We start from the raw sequence: 19,586 nt of genomic DNA on the forward strand, positions 1-19,586 counted from the left end.
AAACCAGCAGCTGAATGTGGCCAAGACAAAGGAGACCATGGTAGAGTTCAGGAAGAAGGCCCTATAAATCTTCTGTCTACACTAGTGGGAGTGACATGGAGATCATTAAGTCCTGGAATGGTTCACCAACATCAAAGCCATCTACAGGAAGGGCCTGAGCCAGCTGTAATTCCTGAGAAGGTTCAGGTCCTTTAATGTATGCACCAAGATGCTTGACATGTTCTTAGTCTGTTGTTTCAGGCACCATCTGCTGTGGTGTGCTGGGGAGGAGGCATCACAGTAAAGGACACCAACAGATTGAATAAACTCATGAAGGCAGCTGGGTCCATCACTGGCTCCAAACTGGTCACACTGGAGGTGATGGTTAAGGACAGAATACTGGCAAAACTGCTGGCAATCATGAACAACACTTCCTACCCACTATACGACATGTTTGACAAGCTTAAGAGCACATGCAGCAACAGATTTCAACCAGGAGTGTAAAGGAGTGATAGAAGAGGTCATTCCTGCCAGGTGCTATCAAACTCTCCAATGTATCTGCTTCTGCCAGGTCTACAGACAATTAACTACTCATGGGCTAAACGTGCTTTTATTGCTTATTTTTAAAATACTCTGCTCTTTGCACTCTTCTATTTGCATATCTGGCCTACCAGAACCCTTGAGTATACGAGATCACTTATATTCCAGGACTACTTTTTAAACTTTTCATCTGCATTTTAGTGTATTCATTAATATTTGTATTTTAAAATCAAAATCAATTTCAATGTATCTGGCTGCTATGACAATTTAATTTCCCTCTATGGATTAACGTCATCCATCCTCAACCCTGTGAGACAATCTTGTTTTCATCAAATATTTGAACAGATTCCTTTCTTTGTTGGGCCCGTTTTAGTCTTAAATCCTGAATGCTCAGAAATCAGACAGATGATAGATGTTCATGATGTTTACCTGTTTGTGTAGGTTGTGACCTCAGTAGGGTCTTGGTTGAGAGATTGTGTGTATTTCTCCACTGCCTTCTTATGCTGTCCTTTCTTCACAAATGCATTCCCCTCTTCCTTTAGCAGTTTGGCCTTTGTCAGATCACCACCTGCTGGAAGTTAATTGAGTTCAGAAAGATCATTAAGGTAACCTAAATTAAACCACATTGAAAAACAGGCAGTGCAGATAATGGCAGTGAAATTCAATTATTACATATTGCCACTGAAAGTCGGAAAATATATTTTACTTTGTTTATTTCCATTTAGGTTGTTCTGCTGTGCAGTTATACTTGAGGTTGCAGTTTGCAAAAACTTCTCTTTTACTGGCATGGGAACAGTCGGGATAGGAGGAAGCTTTTCTCGCCAAGATGGTCCATCCATCTCCGTCAGTGCCTTTGTCATTCTGAAGATAAATAAAAATTAATTTTGAGAAAGCATGTTTCAATGGTTTCTGTTCAGTGGTTGTTTATAATATTTATAGTATTTGAAGTTTCAATCATTTCACAGTGATGTTTAGTTTATCCCAATGCTGTTTCACTGTAGTTAGTGTGTACTGTAATGCTTTCTGAATTTACTGTATCGTGTTGTAATTGCATCTTGATTGCCATCCTGAACACTGCATGCATGTGCGATTTATGAATCCAATTGGAATGTGCCTTCTAGCAAATTTTAAGATTCAAATATGTTGAAGAGTTAAATAATATTTGGTTAACTGCTAGGTGAGGGATTCCCCCCCCATTAATATGGCTTAAAATAAAAATCAGGGGAAATCAATCTGTTCAAAACATTTCCCAGATACCCACCTCTAACTGGCACACCACAAGTGTACTGCTCTCTGCATCATAATACTGCCAGAGTGCTTATTTTCCCTCACTGACTATGCAAAATTGATAACTGAATGAGGATTTCAGTATCTGAATACTCATCCTTACAAATGGTTATTTGAAAAAGACACACACACAAAGTATACAGAGCCCATTTCATATCTGGTCAGTACTATTAGCAACGCCAATAGAAGCCATGTTTTGTATTAGAAAAATCTTCGGTTTTCAAAGGGTCCGTGCACAAAATTTGTGCAAATCTTTATAACCAATTAAGACAAATGTGATATAAAAAAAACAGTTGTATTACCTTAACACCTTTAAAAAAAATAATAAAAAAAAAAAAAAAAAAAAAAAAAAGATACATTATGAGCAAACAGATTTTTCATATTCTACAATGCTTGCCATTTTTGTACATAAAACAGATACAGGGGTCTAAACGTAGTGGCCAAAAGCAGGGCTTTCCCAGTCTCCTATGTAAATAAAAGTAATTTAAAGGTTCTGACTGCAAAGTTGAATTCTGAGCAAAAATGTTACATTTCTATTGCTGTTGGAGTTTTGAGATGTTTCATGTTGATTTGAGTTGAAATTGAGGCGTTGTATTGCTGCACACACACCGTGCATCAGAAATGTTTTTCCAAGATAAAATGCATCACATGTTTTATGATTCCGGAGATTGGTGAAGTAAGTGAACAACAATATTACGTGACCACCATGGGGCGTCTGACCTACTTTTAACCAAAACAGGTTGGCATGGGCAAACATGGCAGACTCCGTTCTCCTGCATTCACCTGTTCATTCTCTTTGTCAGGAAGTGCGAAGTATTCTGGCAGATGGTTGGAAGATGGATAGAAGTGCAGAAGGTGTGTTTATTAATGCAAGTGAAGACCAGTAAACAATCCAGAATGACAGGCAAAATTGTGAAACAGGCAATAGGTCAAGTAAGGCACAAACCGGCCATCATAGACTATGCAGAATCAAAAACGAGAAACAGGAAATCAGGGATCAGGAAACCAAACAAGGAAATAAAGCTCAGTAATGTGTCAGCAACACAATGCATTTTCACAGTTTTTATACAGGTGCGCTGATTGCACTTTAATCCTATGCAGGTGCAAGTCGTTTACAGCGTGCGTGAGTCCGCTTGGCACATGCCCACTTGGGGCATGCACTGTCTGGAGCGTGCCCGTGAGTCTGAGGCACGTGCCAGGGCACACAGGTGTGACACGCTTGCACAAATTAGTACAAAATTAATGTACATATAAATATCTTGTGCCAAATTATGGCATGTTACAAGAAATAACGAAAAAAAAAAAAATAAACAAGGGTCCTAATGCAGTTAATGCACGAGGCCGAGTCCAAGTCATCAGTACTAAAAAGTTTAAAAAAAAAAAAAAAAAAAAGTCACGAGTCCTTAAAATCAGGGCATGAGTCCTAGACTCGAGTGCTGCTAGTCCTGGAATTTTGCACCTAAAATGTTTTGATTCTGTGGCGAAAGAAAATAAAAGCAGTAACAGAAAAGACAGACCCGTGAAACAAAAAACAAAAAAGTGTGTGAAGGTCAACCACAAATTAAATCCCTGCAACTCAAAACTCTGAGGTCAATGCAGAGTCACGATGATGTTTTCCATGCATCACCATCTTGGTGTGAACCAATTCCACAATTTTGCTACTTAGTTCAAGCTCCTTGCATTCGGCTGTTTCCATGGGGCCATACTGAGACTCCTAGAGGTAGGATGGCATGTTACAAGAAATAACGAAAAAAAAATAAACAAGGGTCCTAATGCAGTTAATGCACGAGGCCGAGTCCAAGTCATCAGTACTAAAAAGTTTTAAAAAAAAAAGTCACGAGTCCTTAAAATCAGGGCATGAGTCCTAGACTCGAGTGCTGCTAGTCCTACTAAGTGGGTGGCATGGTGGTTAGCACAGTCACCTCACAGCAAGAAGGTTCTGGGTTCAAGCCCAATGACCAGTGGGGGCCTTTCTGTGTGGAGTTTGCATGTTCTTGGGTGTGCCAGTTCCCCCCCACGGTCCAAAAATATGCAGTTAGGTTAACTGACTAAGGCTACATCCACACGACAATGGCAACAAGATTTTTTTTTTTTAGCGGGTAAAAAAAAAAAAAAAAACACAAAAAACCAAAATCGCGTCCACATGGGCAACGGATCAGTAAAATATCAGGTACACATGACAATGCAACGCTTGCTGAAAACGATGCAATACACATGCCACACCTCTACGTGCGCTGTAAGACGGTCCCATCGGAGACACCAGAACAACAGAAGAAGTAGGACGCATGCACATAAACCCTTTCTACCCAACGTGAATGTGTGCTGCTTGTTCTAGTCATGTGGTTGTGACGTCATCGTAAACAAATCCGTTCTACTCATCCAGACGACTTCGCAACGGCGCCGTTGCCAGATTTTTCCACTCTGGAAACCGTTCTCAAAAAATATCGTTTTGGGGCACCCAAAACGCCGGTGCCGTGTGGACGCCAGGCCGAAACGATAAAAAAAAAATTAATCGGATTCACCTGAATCCGTTGCCGTGTGGACAGGGCCTAAAAATTGTCCATAGGTGTGAATGGTTGTTTCCCCAAATCCATAAATGGAAGGCTTGTGGCAGGAAGGGCAGCTGGCATAAAACTATGCTCCAATTAATGATATGTGGATCAGTAGGGTCCACATGGCAGCAACCCCACCACCACCCACACACGTGAGGTAGGCTGTTTGGTCCCAAAACAGAGGAAAGCGACCCTCAGCACATCAAAATGATCGCACCTCGTCTGCATGATATTGTTCTTACAGGACACAGGAGAATGCCATGCACAATAAAAGTTTCAGATGACTTTGCAGTCAGTACCTTTAACCAATCAGTAAATAAAATTCCCTACATGTTGATATATTTAGGGGAGAGTGGGGTAAGATGAGCCACTTTTTACATTTTTCATCATAACTACATGTTAAAGCCATTTTTGCTTCCAGTCTACACACCATACCAAATTTCAAAGTGTACTGTTACTATCTGAACAAAACATAATTGATAAGCTCTTATGGTTAGAGTGATATTACCTCTTGAAAAAAAAAAAATGTCAAGTGGCTCAACTTACCCCATGCACGGGGTAAGATGAGCCACTGTGTGGGGTAAACTGAGCCAACACAAAACATGTTAGGTTAACAAAGTAAACAACTTTTATTATTAGAAATGCAATCAATGAATCAAGTCAAGTCAATCAAGTGGGGGATAGGGCCGTTGCATAGAGAAGGGGAGATGAAGAGAGAGGTGATAGAACGAGATGGGATAGGGAGGGATAGATAGATGGATAGAGAGAGATATGCGTAGATAGACAGAAAGAGGGATGGTTAGAGAGGGAATGAGAGATATACTATATTATAGAAATTACTAAAACAGTAGAACAGTGCCAAAAGAATCTTATTTCTTTCAGTAGGTTAAAACATTGCTAAAACATGCAGCAATCATTCCATCAATCATTCAATCATTTCATCATTATTCAATGTTCCAAGCATTCAAATGGCAAGGGAACACCATTTGCCTCTCCCTCCGTGCTGTCCCCCCAACAGTAAAGGGGCGGGGCAATTTTTTCACAATATCCTGTCTTGACAGGACAGCCTCATCTTTCTCTTTGAAGACAAAGGTTGGCTTTCTTGCAGAGCCATGGCATGACCGGCTTCTTTTAAGAAATCTTGCCTCTATTTCGAAGACATCCAATTTGATTATCTGGCCAATGAAGAAATGCACTTTCTTCTTCCCCGTGTATTTTGCCACAACATAATCCCCCACATCTAACAACTGGTCTTCCTCATCTGATGTCACATATATATATATATATATATATATATATATATATATATATATATATATATATATATATATATATATATATATGTTGTTGTCATATATGACCAGTAAATGTGAAAACTTAAGTGTCATCCATATTGGGTAAGCTCAGCCACCAATGGGGTAAGTTGAGCCAGTGGCTCAACTTGCCCCACATCTAATGGCTCATCTTACCCCGTGGCCACCATTTTGTAGAAAAATGCTAATAAAGGGGATTAGGCTAATCAAAATTATTTTTATTAGCATTCATATCATAGCTTAGAAAGCCACTAACTTAACCCTAATGTGTCTAAATATTATTCTACTTTTGTCTTCTCTAAATTATCTTCACTGTGGACAAACATGGAATTGACTTAGAAAGCACAAACACACATTTTTATAAATATGTCCCTCACCTAGTTTGACATGTGGTGCTCCTCTCCACAAGTGTAAGTAAATGGTCCCGGCCCCCTTTGAATGTGGTCACATGGTCACATTTGTTTACTGTTTCTTAGAAACAAGGGGTGGCTCATCTTACCCCCTGGCTCATCTTACCCCGCTCTCCCCTACATGTAAAATCCACTGAAGGAAACCCTTTGTAAAGCACCTGTGAATTTTCCAAAGTTGCATTTTAAATCATGAATTTGATTAACTCTGGAACAAAATAGGTATCAACAATCCTTGATGTATAAAAAAAAAAAAAAAATCTGTAAAACAGTTTCTTTTAAATCCTGACAATAGTCATTTCACAAACTGCTATAAAATGATCACGGTCTTGCTTGTTTTTAAGGCTGTCCATTATTTGCTGATCAATTATTTATCTATCAGTCATCAATTACTACTCCATCTTCCATCCAGATCTTTTGCCCTCCCCATTTTATTCACTCCAGGCTATGAGGGAGTCTCACGCAGAGTTAATGTACAAGGGAAATTATTATTGTGAGAGACAGTTTGCATTCCCGTAAATTAATTTCAACCAGTCAGGTTTTAGATTACATCAGAAGTTAGATGTTTCCCCCCTTACAGTAACCTACTTCCTTTAGAGCCACGAAGCTGGACACGACAGCAAGGTAGGTATCCATCCATCCATCCATCCATCCATCATCTGGAGCCGCTTATTCTGTTCTACAGGGTCGCGAGCAAGCTGGAGCCTATCCCCAGCTGACTATGGGCAAGAGGCAGGGTACACCCTGGACAAGTTGCCAGGTCATCGCAGGGCTGATAGACAACCAACCATTCACACTCAACTACGGCCAATTTAGAGCCACCAATTAACCTAACCTGCATGTCTTTGAACTGTGGGGAAAACCGGAGCACCCGGAGGAAACCCACGCAGACACAGGGAGAACATACAAACTCCACACAAAGGCCCTCGTCGGCTGCTGGGCTCGAACCCAGGACCTTCTTGCTGTGAGGCGATAGTGCTAACCACTACACCACTGTGCTGCCCACACAACAAGGTACGTACAGTTCAATATTGTCAACCAAAACTTGTATTTTCTACTTCACAGTCCATCTCCATTCTATGGTGTAATGTATGCTGGTGAATTCAGGATTTGTTAGGAATTAAAGTATGTAGCCTAGAGTTACCATATATAGAATTCAGGGATGAGAATGAAAAATATTTAAAAAGTCTGAAAAAAGACGGGGGTTTGGGGGCCGCAGGCACCCAGCAGGGCCCAGGGGCAGAGTCCCGGTGGGGGCCCAGGGGGCAGGAGCTAATGATTTTTGGCTTTTTTTTTTTTAACCCCAAAACCATAAAATCAGCAAAAAACTGCAGTTTCTTTGGAAATAAATTCCCCTTCTTGGTGGACTACCAGGTGAAAATGATTAAAAACAAGTCTCTTGTACCATAATCTATTCACATTTGATGATTTCAAAAAAAAAAAAAAAAAAAAATCAATGCACCTTTTAATATAAACGAGCTCTACAGCATTATATTTCTGCATTTTTGCTATTCATGTCTTTGAATACTCTAATCCTTTAAAATGAAGTGCAAACCAGGAGAGGAGGAGAAGGAAAAAAAAGTTCTCTCATAATTCTCTTAAGCTTTCTTCTGATATTACAGGACTGTGAAATAGAAATGACAAAATCAGAGTAAACAATTTTAGCAGGGGGGCTGGGGGGCGCAGGGCCCCAGAAGCTGAACAGATTTTGTGTATATTGATAGATTTGAAGCATCTCCTGAAAGCAAATATTTTCTCAACCATGCCATTTAATTTGAACTGTTATCATGTTGAAATAATACAATTTGAACTGATTTACCTTTTAACTGATAAGGGTTCACTTGAAGAATGAATATATCAATAACATACCTCATATTGTAAATTCACTCATTCTTGTGTCGATTTGTATCAATTCATCGGGTACCATAATGTCTTATCCAGGGGGGAAATTCTAGACTGACTATTAAATAGTCACTAATGTTCTTGTTTTTGAACTGATTCAATACCAAAATGTCTTTGTTCATGTTAGACAGATTCTAGTCAAAAACTATATACAACTATTTACAAGTCAATATTTATTTCCTTTGTTAGCAGTTTCTTCAGCTTAGAAAGCCTACTCTTTTCTTTCTGACTTTCTATATGGCTTTTCATTGCTCTTTTGGTCTCTCTTTCATTACATATTCATGATAACAATGAACATTATGAACAATAACAAGTTAAAACTACATAAATAATAAAATGTGAACAAGATGGTCTACCTGGTAATCTATAGTTCAACAGCTTCAATTTCACCAATTCCGCATGTTTTTTTCCTTTAACATGGTCAACCAAACGTGTTCTTCCACCAGAACCATACTTCACATCCTGATGGCACAAGATGCAGTAAGCTTTCCCCGGTTCTTTTATCTTCTGTATGTGCTCATGGAGATATTCACTACCGGCTTTAAACTCCAGCCATCACCAATTCCATGGATTTTTGATGCCGTTTTCCTTGTCAATGTTTTTGACATAGTCAGTCTCACCGTCCTCCCTCTGAACGATGTCCCTCCGTGACGCGGACATACCACGAAATTCTCCTTTTCAAAACCGTGGATATCGAAAGCGTGTTTAAAGAGCACAATGGTAAAACGAAAAGAACACAAGATTCGCACCATGGTTTGTAAGCATGGCACAAATGCCGTAAACTGGTCTGTCATTGTCGCAAAAGAAAGACACCAAAAAATTACAAATGTCGTTACAGAAAGAACAATTTGCGGTAGGCTCTTTCCCAGACTCGCCGGCTCGATGACACTCGCTGTACGAGACTACTAGCGGTCGGTAGACAACAACTCCTACCCCCCCAATTTGTGCAAAATTAGATGATTTACTAAAATTATATTTTTGGCCGCCAAATTCGCAGAATTCCACGGATTTTTCACAGCCCTGATATTATCATGGTCACAGGAGGTCTTGCATATTAAGCAGGCAACATTCAACAACATCACTTATCACTTCCCTTTCAACTGTTGTGTGTATTAACTAGGTTTTATCTGGACAGGATGTGATGTAATGTAATACATATACCATACGGTCAATTTGAAGATCAAGATGGTGATTTTGAATTAAAGAACAGGCATGTACAATTGGCATTACATGTTGAAAATTTTTTAAAAAATCAAAAACCAAGTTCATCTCAGCCTAAAAAATTTGGGCAGACGCTCCCGCGCGGCACATGCCAGCAATCCCCCCCGTCCCCCATGAAATGAGCAATAAGTAGGAGTTATATACACGGTATCATACCTAAAATTTTATCAGAAATATAGATAAATGATACTACAATTCTCCCCAACATGCTACATTAGATAAGCTAACCCCATTTATAAAAAGACACACACATGACGTGTATTTGATATACACTATATTGCCAAAAGTATTCACTCACCTGCCTTGACTCACATGAGCTTAAGTGACATCCCATTCCTAATCCATAGGGTTCAATATGACGTCGGTCCACCCTTTGCAGCTAGAACTGCTTCAACTCTTCTGGGAAGGCTGTCCACAAGGTTTAGGAGTGTGTTTATGGGAATTTTTGACCATTCTTCCAGAAGCGCATTTGTGAGGTCACACACTGATGTTGGACAAGAAGGCCTGGCTCTCAGTCTCCGCTCTAATTCATCCCAAAGGTGTTCTATCGGGTTGAGGTCAGGACTCCGTGCAGGCCAGTCAAGTTCATCCACACCAGACTCTGTCATCCATGTCTTTATGGACCTTGCTTTGTGCACTGGTGCACAGTCATGTTGGAAGAGGAAGGGGCCAGTTCCAAACTGTAAACACAGTCTGCATGCCTAGGTGCTTGATTTTATACACCTGTGGCCATGGAAGTGATTGGAACACCCGATTCCGATAATTTGGATGGGTGAGCAAATACTTTTGGCAATATAGTGTATGTGATATGATGTATATTCATACAGTGTTGCTTTATGGAACTCTTCAATAAGTTTGGTCTTTTCATGACAGCCTGTTGTAGACCTAAATATAATGCACATGAAATGACACTCCTCACCTCAACATGTCTTTTACAATCATTTAAGCCACCGTGGGCAATGCTGAAATCACTGTTGCAAACAGTACATCGCACGAAACTGTCATTTTTGACCTTTATTAGACAGGGATATTCTTTGTAATCTGAGGTGAAGTGGGTTTTGTATTTTCGTTTTTTGCGGCGCACGCTCTCTCTGCCATGACGATCCTGTAGGCTGCACTGACTCAAATGAAAACTTCGGTCCTCGAGAAAAGAGATAAAAGCCCACCCACACTAAAAGCTGATTGGCTTATTTTGCTGAGTAAACCAATCAGGATGCTCTTTGTCTAGCATGCGCTACATGTACAGGCACACACGCAGTCTCCCTCACGCACTCCGTCATATGCGCACATTCTAAGATGCGCGACGCAGACATTAAATGTTTCATGTGCACGCTCTTGCTCGCTTGCTCTAGAGTCCGGGAGATATTCTCCAATTTGTGGGCATCAGGGGGAGCCACTATCAATATGCGGGAGACTCCCGGAACTTCCGGGAGACTTGGGATGTCTGCGTTATAAGGTGACCACAGATCGTTAACCATACACCCCCCCCGGAAATTTCTCAACGGATTTACAGCGATCTCAAAAAGTCAGAAATCTGCCGATTGGCGGAAAATTCTCATTTCCCTTAAAATGTAAAAATAAATAAATAATAAAATTACATTTAAGGATTTTTTTCCAAAATGGGCAGATGGGGAAAGTTGCGACAGTTCATGTTACATGGTTCCCCCCCTTGTGACTTAAAACAATTTTACATTTGTAAATTTTGTTAAAACGTGGAAACTGTACCTGCATGAAGATTAAGCTATTTCATTCTTTCTTGAGAATGGAACCATTTTGTCTAAATCAGGTTTGGGTAAACTGACATTTTGTTGTAGCTGTACCAGCATTGTGTGTTCATATTTTACAAGATTTGATCAATAAAAATAAACCATGTTGGCCGAGGTATTTGATTTTTGTTCCACACCTCTCCACTATGTCTCAAGTCTCCCAACACAATGTCCCATGTCTACCCACAAAAAAAAAAAAAAAAAAAAAACCACACGAGCCTGAAGGCCAGTATGCGTGACAAGCTGAGAAACTAAATGTTGTCGCAAGAACATATAGTAAACACACTAATACAATATGAAATGTGACTGCTACCTGTAAATAAATGGTCACACAATCTACAAAACTTGTCCCATGTCTTCCTGCTCTCCCCTACCCAGACATGGATGAGCCTGATGCTGAACTGAAGTAAATCTTTACTGGACCAATTGCACCTCCAATACCTCATTTAGTCAGGGAGCATATGTAACTTACTTTGCAAAATTTGCCGAGTCTGGTTTCTCAATATTAACCCTTTATTTACATCCCAAGCAAATTATTTTTACTTGTAAAAATCAGCAATCACCATTTTCACAAAAAAATTTAAATATCACATGTGAAACCATTTAAGTTTATATAAATACATTTAAGTACATAGAGAACATAGCTCATCTATATTCCAGAACTCAGCTCACAATCTCTCATTTCAGAAATTTCTGTGATACATTTATTACTAAGCCTGCTAGCAGTTTGTTTGGTTTTATGTCCAAACTACATCAAGTAGTAACACTTTGCCTAAGGATTTAAACACAAAACACGAAGATAAAAGCAGTTATTGGCAACACATTATGACCAGAAATAAAGCAGAATGAGCATTTTCTAAGAGCATGCATATTAAGCTCCCTTCAAAATGTGTCCACGTTTATGATGCAATGAACTCATCATTTGATATTCCATATTAATGAATAAGTAAAAAAATGAAATATTTCGAATTAGAAGTATCAATTTGACATGTGCAGGTTTCAAAATTGACATAAAATCTTTTATTCAAATAAGGAATCACTTATCCCAGCTTTTTATTGAAGAGTTGGTATGTGACACATTGTTAAGCATTAGCACAAAGCATATTTACAGGACGGGCACAAGGATAAGGAATCTGTTGTGGTATGTGGTTGTGTATGGACAGATAAGCAAACATTTCAGTAACTAACAGGTTCACTAGTTATCTACAATTTGTAAGAAAAAGTTATATTCTTAATTATGGCAGGCATCTGAGACACGCATGCAAACATACAGATAGGCAAAGATAGACACACAAAGAAGTGACTAACTTGCTGAAATATTTCTGCAACAAATCTCAGAGAGTTATGGGACCCCAACAGAAAATCAGTCACCTTGTTAAACACTTTCATTAATCTTGAAACAAACATACTTTTAGATAAATAATCTATTAACAAACTCCTAAAAGCAAAAAGTTATGTCCGTTGAATAGACTGAGCAGCACACCACCTCTGAGGTTCTGATCCCACTCAGTAGTTTAGGTCCTTTTAGGGTTAAATGGGTATCTAACATATGAACCATGCTTTTCACCTGAGTAAAAAGGTTGTGTGCCACAAATAACACCTATTATGGATATAATAATTGTATATTGAAATTGTCATAAATTGGTATAAAAGTTCTATATATGTGGTTTCAGGGCTCTTTTTATGTGCAAAGTTCCCCTGCATAATTAACTACGAAACAGCAGCCTACAAACATTACAGCAAGTCCAGATTTATGAATTTATATCTGAACTTGTATATTATTACCAAAAACAAGACTTGGCAAATTTTGCAAAGTAGCCTCCAAATATAAACAAATACTGCCTGACTAATATCAGTGGACAGCTCTTTTCCTTACCAGACTGGTACGATTCTGGAAGAGTCTTACCTTTCGTACAAAAAACTAATTGGACACTGTGGCTAACGTCAGGAAATGGTACATGGCAGGGCACGAAATTCGCGCTGGTCCGGTCGCCTGAGGCGACTTAATTTGTCATTTAGCGGGTAATTCCTGTCACTAGCCAGCCTGGCTGGCTAGTTTGGGGGAAGAAAAAAAAAAAAAAAAAAAAATTTATATATAAAAGTGATTCCACGCTTATGGGTACTGAAATGGGGACATGAACTTATTCACCTAAAACCATTTCTTTTTTTACCATCAGGTCACAAAACATGTAATCTTTAATGAATGATAATGTTAAAAGATAACTTTAATTTTCTGAGATGTAATAAAAACATTTATATGCCAAAGTCAAGCCTATGAGTTCCAAAATGATGTGTTACATTACTTGTTACGATTGTCCATCTCGCGTCTGTTACAAATTAATTACAATCTAGCTATATACCACGTTAATCTTATTGAAAGAATGTGTATGTTTATTCTACTACACATGTTTATTATATTTGCTAAAACATCACCTTCCTATGTTTCAAAAACTAATTCTACATTGTTAAAATTGAGAATATATATGTCCACAACACTTCTGTTACGTTCTGACTTTGGCATATAAATATGTTTTTATTACATCTCAGAAAATTAAAGTTAACTTTTAACATATCATTCATTAAAGATTACATGTTTTGTGACCTGATGGTAAAAAAAAAAATGGTTTTAGGTGAATTTTTTAAAAATAAGTTCATGTCCCCATAAGCGTGGAATCACTCATTTTTTATATTATTTATATATATATATATCAAAAGATTCAGACTAGGGCTGTGCAATATCGATATATCTCCGAAAATTGTGTGAGATACATAAAATTATTATACTGTAACTATGAAGTATTTTATGGTCATCTGCCGACTTGCGTTTGTTTAAATCCTTTTCCAGTGGTTTTCTCCCTGTCCCTCAGGCAGTAACGTGAGGCTGCCTAAGGGTTAAACTCCCCCCACTCGCCAACCAATCCCGGGCGACATCTCGGTGCTGAAAGGAACTTGCAGGAAGATTTCCTAGTTTCGGTTTACAGCGCTGACTCAGTTCGTGCAATCTCTGGTGCTGCATAGGCTACCGTGTAAGCTCTGCCAATTTCAGCGACAAATTAAAAATGGAAGCAGACGAATTGGTTCCTAAAAAGAACTAGTAAGGGGTCAGTCATCTAGCATTTTTTTGGATATCGCGAGGAGGATGTGGAACAGCAAATGCCAATTTGTAAAGTGTGCAAATAAATAAATAAATAAATAAAAAACACAGCCGTCATCACGAAAGGCAGCAGCACTACAAAGCATGTTGGACATATTTTGGGTGCTATAGTCATGATGTACTTACTATTTGTTTTCAATACTCATACACCAAGTTGCCAAGTTTTCCAATACATTATTTGTTGATATTATATTATGGTGCTCTGTGTTGTTCTCATTTATGTATTTAACAACAGTATCAAAATACTCGGGTCTTGAAATAAATGCACATTAGTCATGAACAATGGTAACTACTCTCGTGTTATTTTTGACAGAAGTAAAATTCATACATGAACAAATTTTGGCGAGTTGATTTTCTGTTTGGCGAGTTACTTTGGAAGGTAACTAGTCCGGCTGGCTGGTGAAAAAATAAATAAAATATGAATTTCGAGCCCTGCATGGGATATATAAAGTCAGATTAAAAGCATTTTAGCATCAAGTATGAAGTGTGTGCTATTGTACAAAATTCCATAGTTAAGAGAAATTAAAAAAAAAAAAAAAAAAGGAAAAAAAATGGATTTAGTTGAAATTATAGAATTCAAAATGGCCATGGTTTTATGCTAATTAAGTTACTCAATATGTAAATTAGTTCATTTCTGTCCTTACATTTGAAATCTACACTCTTCAGTGTGCTGTTGTATAAAATTCCATGGTTTTAAGAGAAATAATAAAAGTTGTGGTTGTTTGCAGAAACCTCTGTAAAAACACACTTCAGTTACCCTTTAAAGTCGAAATAAAAGTGGTTACATTGAACCCTTTTTCTCCCAGTAATTATAATGTCCTACTTTTTAAATTAATAATTGATAAACTGAAATGAAACATCATGGTAAATTTTTCCAGCCATATTGCCCAATCCTACTTTCACATGTATAGCATTTAGTCCATTTGAATCAAAGCCTGTTCTACTTCATGCAGTTTGTTTGAGCAGATATAAGAGACAGCAAATCACACACTGGTTCAGACCAAAACAACCAATCCCTGACCAACAGTGGCCTTAGGGTGCACTCACACTAGGCATCATTGCCTTATACCGTGTCTGGGTAGGATTACCCCCCTCAGCCTGTGCATGCTTATTTCATTATGATGCAGAACACTACGTTCCCGACAACTGGGAACTCAATTTTCCAGCTCAGTGCCTCCTACAGTACTTCCCACATTAGTGTTCATGCGAACTTATCCATCTGAAGTAGGAAATAAAAGTGGAGACTCGCTGTAATTGGTCTACAAAAACTGCAATTAAAAGAGTTTGGTTAGTGCCAATTCATTTCTGAAGTTGATTTGATAATTTCACTGTTAATACCACCAAGAATAGCATTAAAACACAGTCTGATCAAAAGATCTTGCAGAAAGCAAACTAACATTTCAATGATCAAAAGCATTACCTCGTATTTAGGGATTTCAAATACAAAGAGAAACTCAAAAACTTTAAATCATATTGAAGTGACATCACTGAACTGCAACCTGGAGAAGTTGGAGCGGTCAGAAAACTGACTTTCCGAGTAGGAATCGTAAGTTGGCTAGCTGTTCAAACAGACCTTTCCCACTGGGAAGATAGAAAATTCCCAGGTTCTACTTGGTCACGAATGCAGAATTATTTGGAGTCATTTTGGGCACAGTGACAGATGGCCCTCCAATATGCCGTACAGATTTGCCAATTATGCAACACTGTGATTCAGTAAATTGTGCTGCACACAAGATTTTAATGGAGGCAGCTGAAGTTGAACGAGGAATATGCAGTTTTACTAGCAGACTACAATTTTTGTTCAGAGGTGAGAACCAGACCCATTATTAACCCAAATATTTTCAAAAGAATGGAAAAGTGCACATCATAGTGTTCCGAGTTCTATGCTTGGGCACAGTTAGTGATCACATGCATACTGTGCCAGAGTCCAACTGAACCATGCCAAGTCCTTCCAAGCAGTGCCAGTACACAGCAATCACACAAGTCAAACAAACTGGACTTTGGTGGGTCAAACATGCTAGGGAATGGTACAGACTGCCTAGTGCAAGTACACCTTTAGTCCACTTCAGTGGACTGTCACCATTCAGTCTGATAGCAGTGAGAGACTTGACCCTCAACTGACCAAACTGCAGAATTTGAACCGATATTCCGTGCATTTTGGGTCACAGGCAGATGCAAGCTGCTAAACTTACCTGAAGCACAAAAACAGAAAGGATTTAACTGATCTGAAGTGCTGGAGAAATGGGATACATTTTGGATCTTGACTGAACAACAAATAAATTAAAACCACCACCTACATGTAGACCGGTACCAAAATCCAGAATTGTGACACCCAAAGGCATTTGAGACAAAGTCGGCAAACAGTCTTGTCAATTTGGATGTGCCGAATTCAAATCTGCAATATGCCAAGCTCTATCTGACCTCTGTTGACCTCTAGAGGTCATTGAACTTTGGGCCTGTAAACATCTCAGCTGAACCCAGTTTCTCAGCTTTCTAAGGAATGAAATGTACTAAAATGATTAATGAAGTTAGCAAATGGCCTTGTTTGTTAAATGTTTGGGTGCTGAATTCGTTCTTCATTTGTAAAACGACATACGACCTCTGATAACCTCAAGGTCATTAAACTTGGCCTATAGAGATCTTGCAGTCACGTGACCGGAAAGTACACAGTCGCCATCTTGCCGGTAAAAAACACCGCTGAATACTGCTGCACTCGTGTACAGAATGGATCAATTTCAACCAATGGACTACACGGCTCATTTTTCTAATGAACAGATAACTAGATACATGTCTAAAATAAACGATCTACAGATTAGTGACCCTTATGGCTTACCGGACGGAGTCTTCACGACAGGATTTTGAACTGCCAGCGGAATACCCAGACGTGTATAATTACCTCATTAACTTTCCCTCGCTGTTCAGTGGTGAAGCACTGCGTGCTTATAAATCTCTGGACAGTTATCTTTACAGAAATTCAGGATTTGTCAGCGACTCAGATGTGGCATCTTGTAAACAAGAATCCTCATTGGACAGGTAAGTCACTTAAGTATTGAGTATAGCACTGACCAGCCGATTATAGAATAGAATAAGGTAATTCCAGCTGTAATTCCAAATCGTCCATTTTGTTTACCATGGATCTGGCGTTGGAGAGGTAGAGGCTTAGCAGTGGAGGTTTGAGTGGCTGTTTTCTGAGCTTAGTCAACAGGCCGGCTCTGCAGCCTCGCTTTTGCTTCCGCTCCCGGCGCCGCCTCCTTCGCTTTGCTTCCGATAACAATCCACAGAGACCCCGCTAGTCTCGCCATCTCGTCCGGAATGTTGTGCATGCGATGGAAATCGCTACAAACTGTCATTTTCTGCTGGAAACCAATGTCCAGTAAGTCCATACGGTTGTAGTGGATATTGAAGTCCGATACAGACGAACACCACGCAAAAATACACACAAAAAACGTGCACAGGTAGGGAGAGCTTGTAGCCGCAGCCGTTGTAGTAGAATTGTATATAGTAGGGTTTTCCAGAAGAAAAGGTATAAGTAAAAGCAGAAGTAGAACCAGAAGTAGAAGGCGGAAATATGGCGTTTGACCAACAAGATGGCGTCTGTCACAATCTGGATCGGCTGTGACGTCACATGCAAGTGCTCCATAGGCCTATGCATTTAACGGCATTTTTAAACTGACTTTACACCCCCAAAAAGAATATGAACAGACAAAAAACAAATAGAAAGGAACAAATACAACATTAAATGCCAGTCCATGTACATGTGACTTACTTTTCACAATGAGAATGCCTAGGCGATCACCTTACATAACATTGCATTACATTTAGCGGTTATTGTTTATACAAAGCTACTGAAAAAAGGACCGATTCAACAGCATACAAAATGTGGGGGCGTACAGGTTAATCAGGGTTAGTATATATGAGTTTTTTTTTCTTTGTTGTTTGTTTTGTTTTAAATGGGGTAAAGCCTTTACAAAAAACAAAGAAAAAGAACAAAAAAACTCATACTAACCCTGATTAACCTGTATAGACCCTTTTCAGTCACGTGACCTTCGTAAACGCGACCACCATTTTGGACATGTAGCGGACTTCGGCTCGAATTGGTTTGAATGCGAGGAAGGCGATAAACGGAGAACATACAAGAAAAAGGAGCGAGATGCAGAAAACACCTTCGCTATCCAGCGACGTAGGGCATTTACAGGGCGAGCAGAGGGAGAAATAACAGTAACGACACATTAGCAACGCCGTACAGAAATAACGGTTTATGGCACAGACCCTTTCGGTTCTCGCTCATCTAGCTGCTATAATGACTGCTTAGACTGCAACAGTAACACCTAACACACATTTAAGTATCCGTCATAAAGACGTGAAACTCGTCGAGTGACGAGTGTGTTCATTGATAAGCTAACAATCTAAAAGTAGACATACCATCACACTGCCCTGGCGCTGTGTACAGTTTACCTTCTATGGTTTGTGCACTATTTGCCATTACTTTCTCCAACCCAGTGTTACAGATTACAGGGAACGGCCTGGATTTAAGAGACAAATACATGTTCCTCTTGTTTTGAACACTTAGCCCATGTTTACATTAGACCGTATCAGCGGATCATCAGATTAACGTTTTTAAAAGCGATTAGTGTGCACACAGCAACACCAATACACGATTCGTCTGCACACAGCAACACCAATACACGATTCGTCTGCACACAGCAACACCAATACACAGATACGCTCAGCTCCGCAGGCATCCTGCGCTCCAAATCACTCCGCCCTGAACAGCGAGTGCCCTCTGGAGGGTGCGCACTCCGGCCCTGCGCAGCTCACACAGCGCGCGAGTGAAGTGCACGAGCCACGATTCGGGACTGAGCCGCTGTGTGTGTGATCCCAGCGCATATCACTTACCACTCGCAAGTGGAAGGATGGCAAGCCTAAAGACAATTTTTTTTTTTTGTTACATAGTCAAGAGAGGTGTCGGATCACTGGATCCAGTGTAAATAGCTGCCGGAGCCAACGCCCGAGGTTCCAGAGCGCGCTCCGGCTTGCTCCCCTCAAATTAAGCGCCGTTTGTAGGACACTGCCTCTGATCTGTCCTACAGTCTACCAACAGCAAAGGAACACAACGCTAGCTAATGTCGTTAGCTAACAGCTACTACAGAAGAACAAAGAGGTTACAATGGGTTATTTTAGCCTATTTGGTTACACACTCACCGCCACAGAATGTTAACAGCAATGTAATGCCTTTTCTGGCTAATTTTATTCGTCTTACCTCCAACAAAGTGGTCACTACACAAGCGCTGGTATGCCGAGGGCTGCCAATCTGTTAATGGCCGCTATCCATCTTCTCCGTCGGGATCCGATAAAATGATAACCCTTGCCTTGTTTGTTGATGGTTACTACATCCAGGTGCACAACAATATAGTGGCATGATGGAAGTCTTGCTGAAAGTAAAAACTTTCTTTGCTGTCGTTCCT

At 39.6% G+C, this 19,586-nt stretch overlaps 2 protein-coding genes across 5 annotated transcripts in view; one reads left to right on the forward strand and one right to left on the reverse strand.

Moving 5' to 3' along the window:
• ywhaba (tyrosine 3-monooxygenase/tryptophan 5-monooxygenase activation protein, beta polypeptide a) overlaps window positions 1-1,411 on the forward strand; it is a 107,526-nt gene extending 106,115 nt beyond the window's left edge. For all 3 annotated transcript variants that reach the window (XM_060919138.1, XM_060919139.1, XM_060919137.1), the window contains exons 7-8: window positions 1,062-1,124; window positions 1,245-1,411. The gene's annotated coding sequence lies outside the window, so the exon portion shown is untranslated. The remainder of the gene's footprint in view (window positions 1-1,061; window positions 1,125-1,244) is intronic.
• tomm34 (translocase of outer mitochondrial membrane 34) overlaps window positions 1-19,586 on the reverse strand; it is a 54,915-nt gene that overhangs the window by 10,138 nt on the left and 25,191 nt on the right. The window contains exons 5-6 of one of the 2 annotated variants that reach the window (XM_060919136.1): window positions 1,226-1,380; window positions 949-1,087 (exon numbers count right to left, since the gene is read on the reverse strand). In XM_060919136.1, the coding sequence (XP_060775119.1) occupies window positions 949-1,087; window positions 1,226-1,380 (294 nt within the window). Of the gene's footprint in view, window positions 1-948; window positions 1,091-1,225; window positions 1,381-19,586 lie in introns of both variants that reach the window. The other variant, XM_060919135.1, reaches the window with a different exon arrangement.

Source organism: Neoarius graeffei, chromosome 4 (genome assembly GCF_027579695.1).
Source record: "Neoarius graeffei isolate fNeoGra1 chromosome 4, fNeoGra1.pri, whole genome shotgun sequence".
NCBI classification, from domain to species: domain Eukaryota; kingdom Metazoa; phylum Chordata; class Actinopteri; order Siluriformes; family Ariidae; genus Neoarius; species Neoarius graeffei.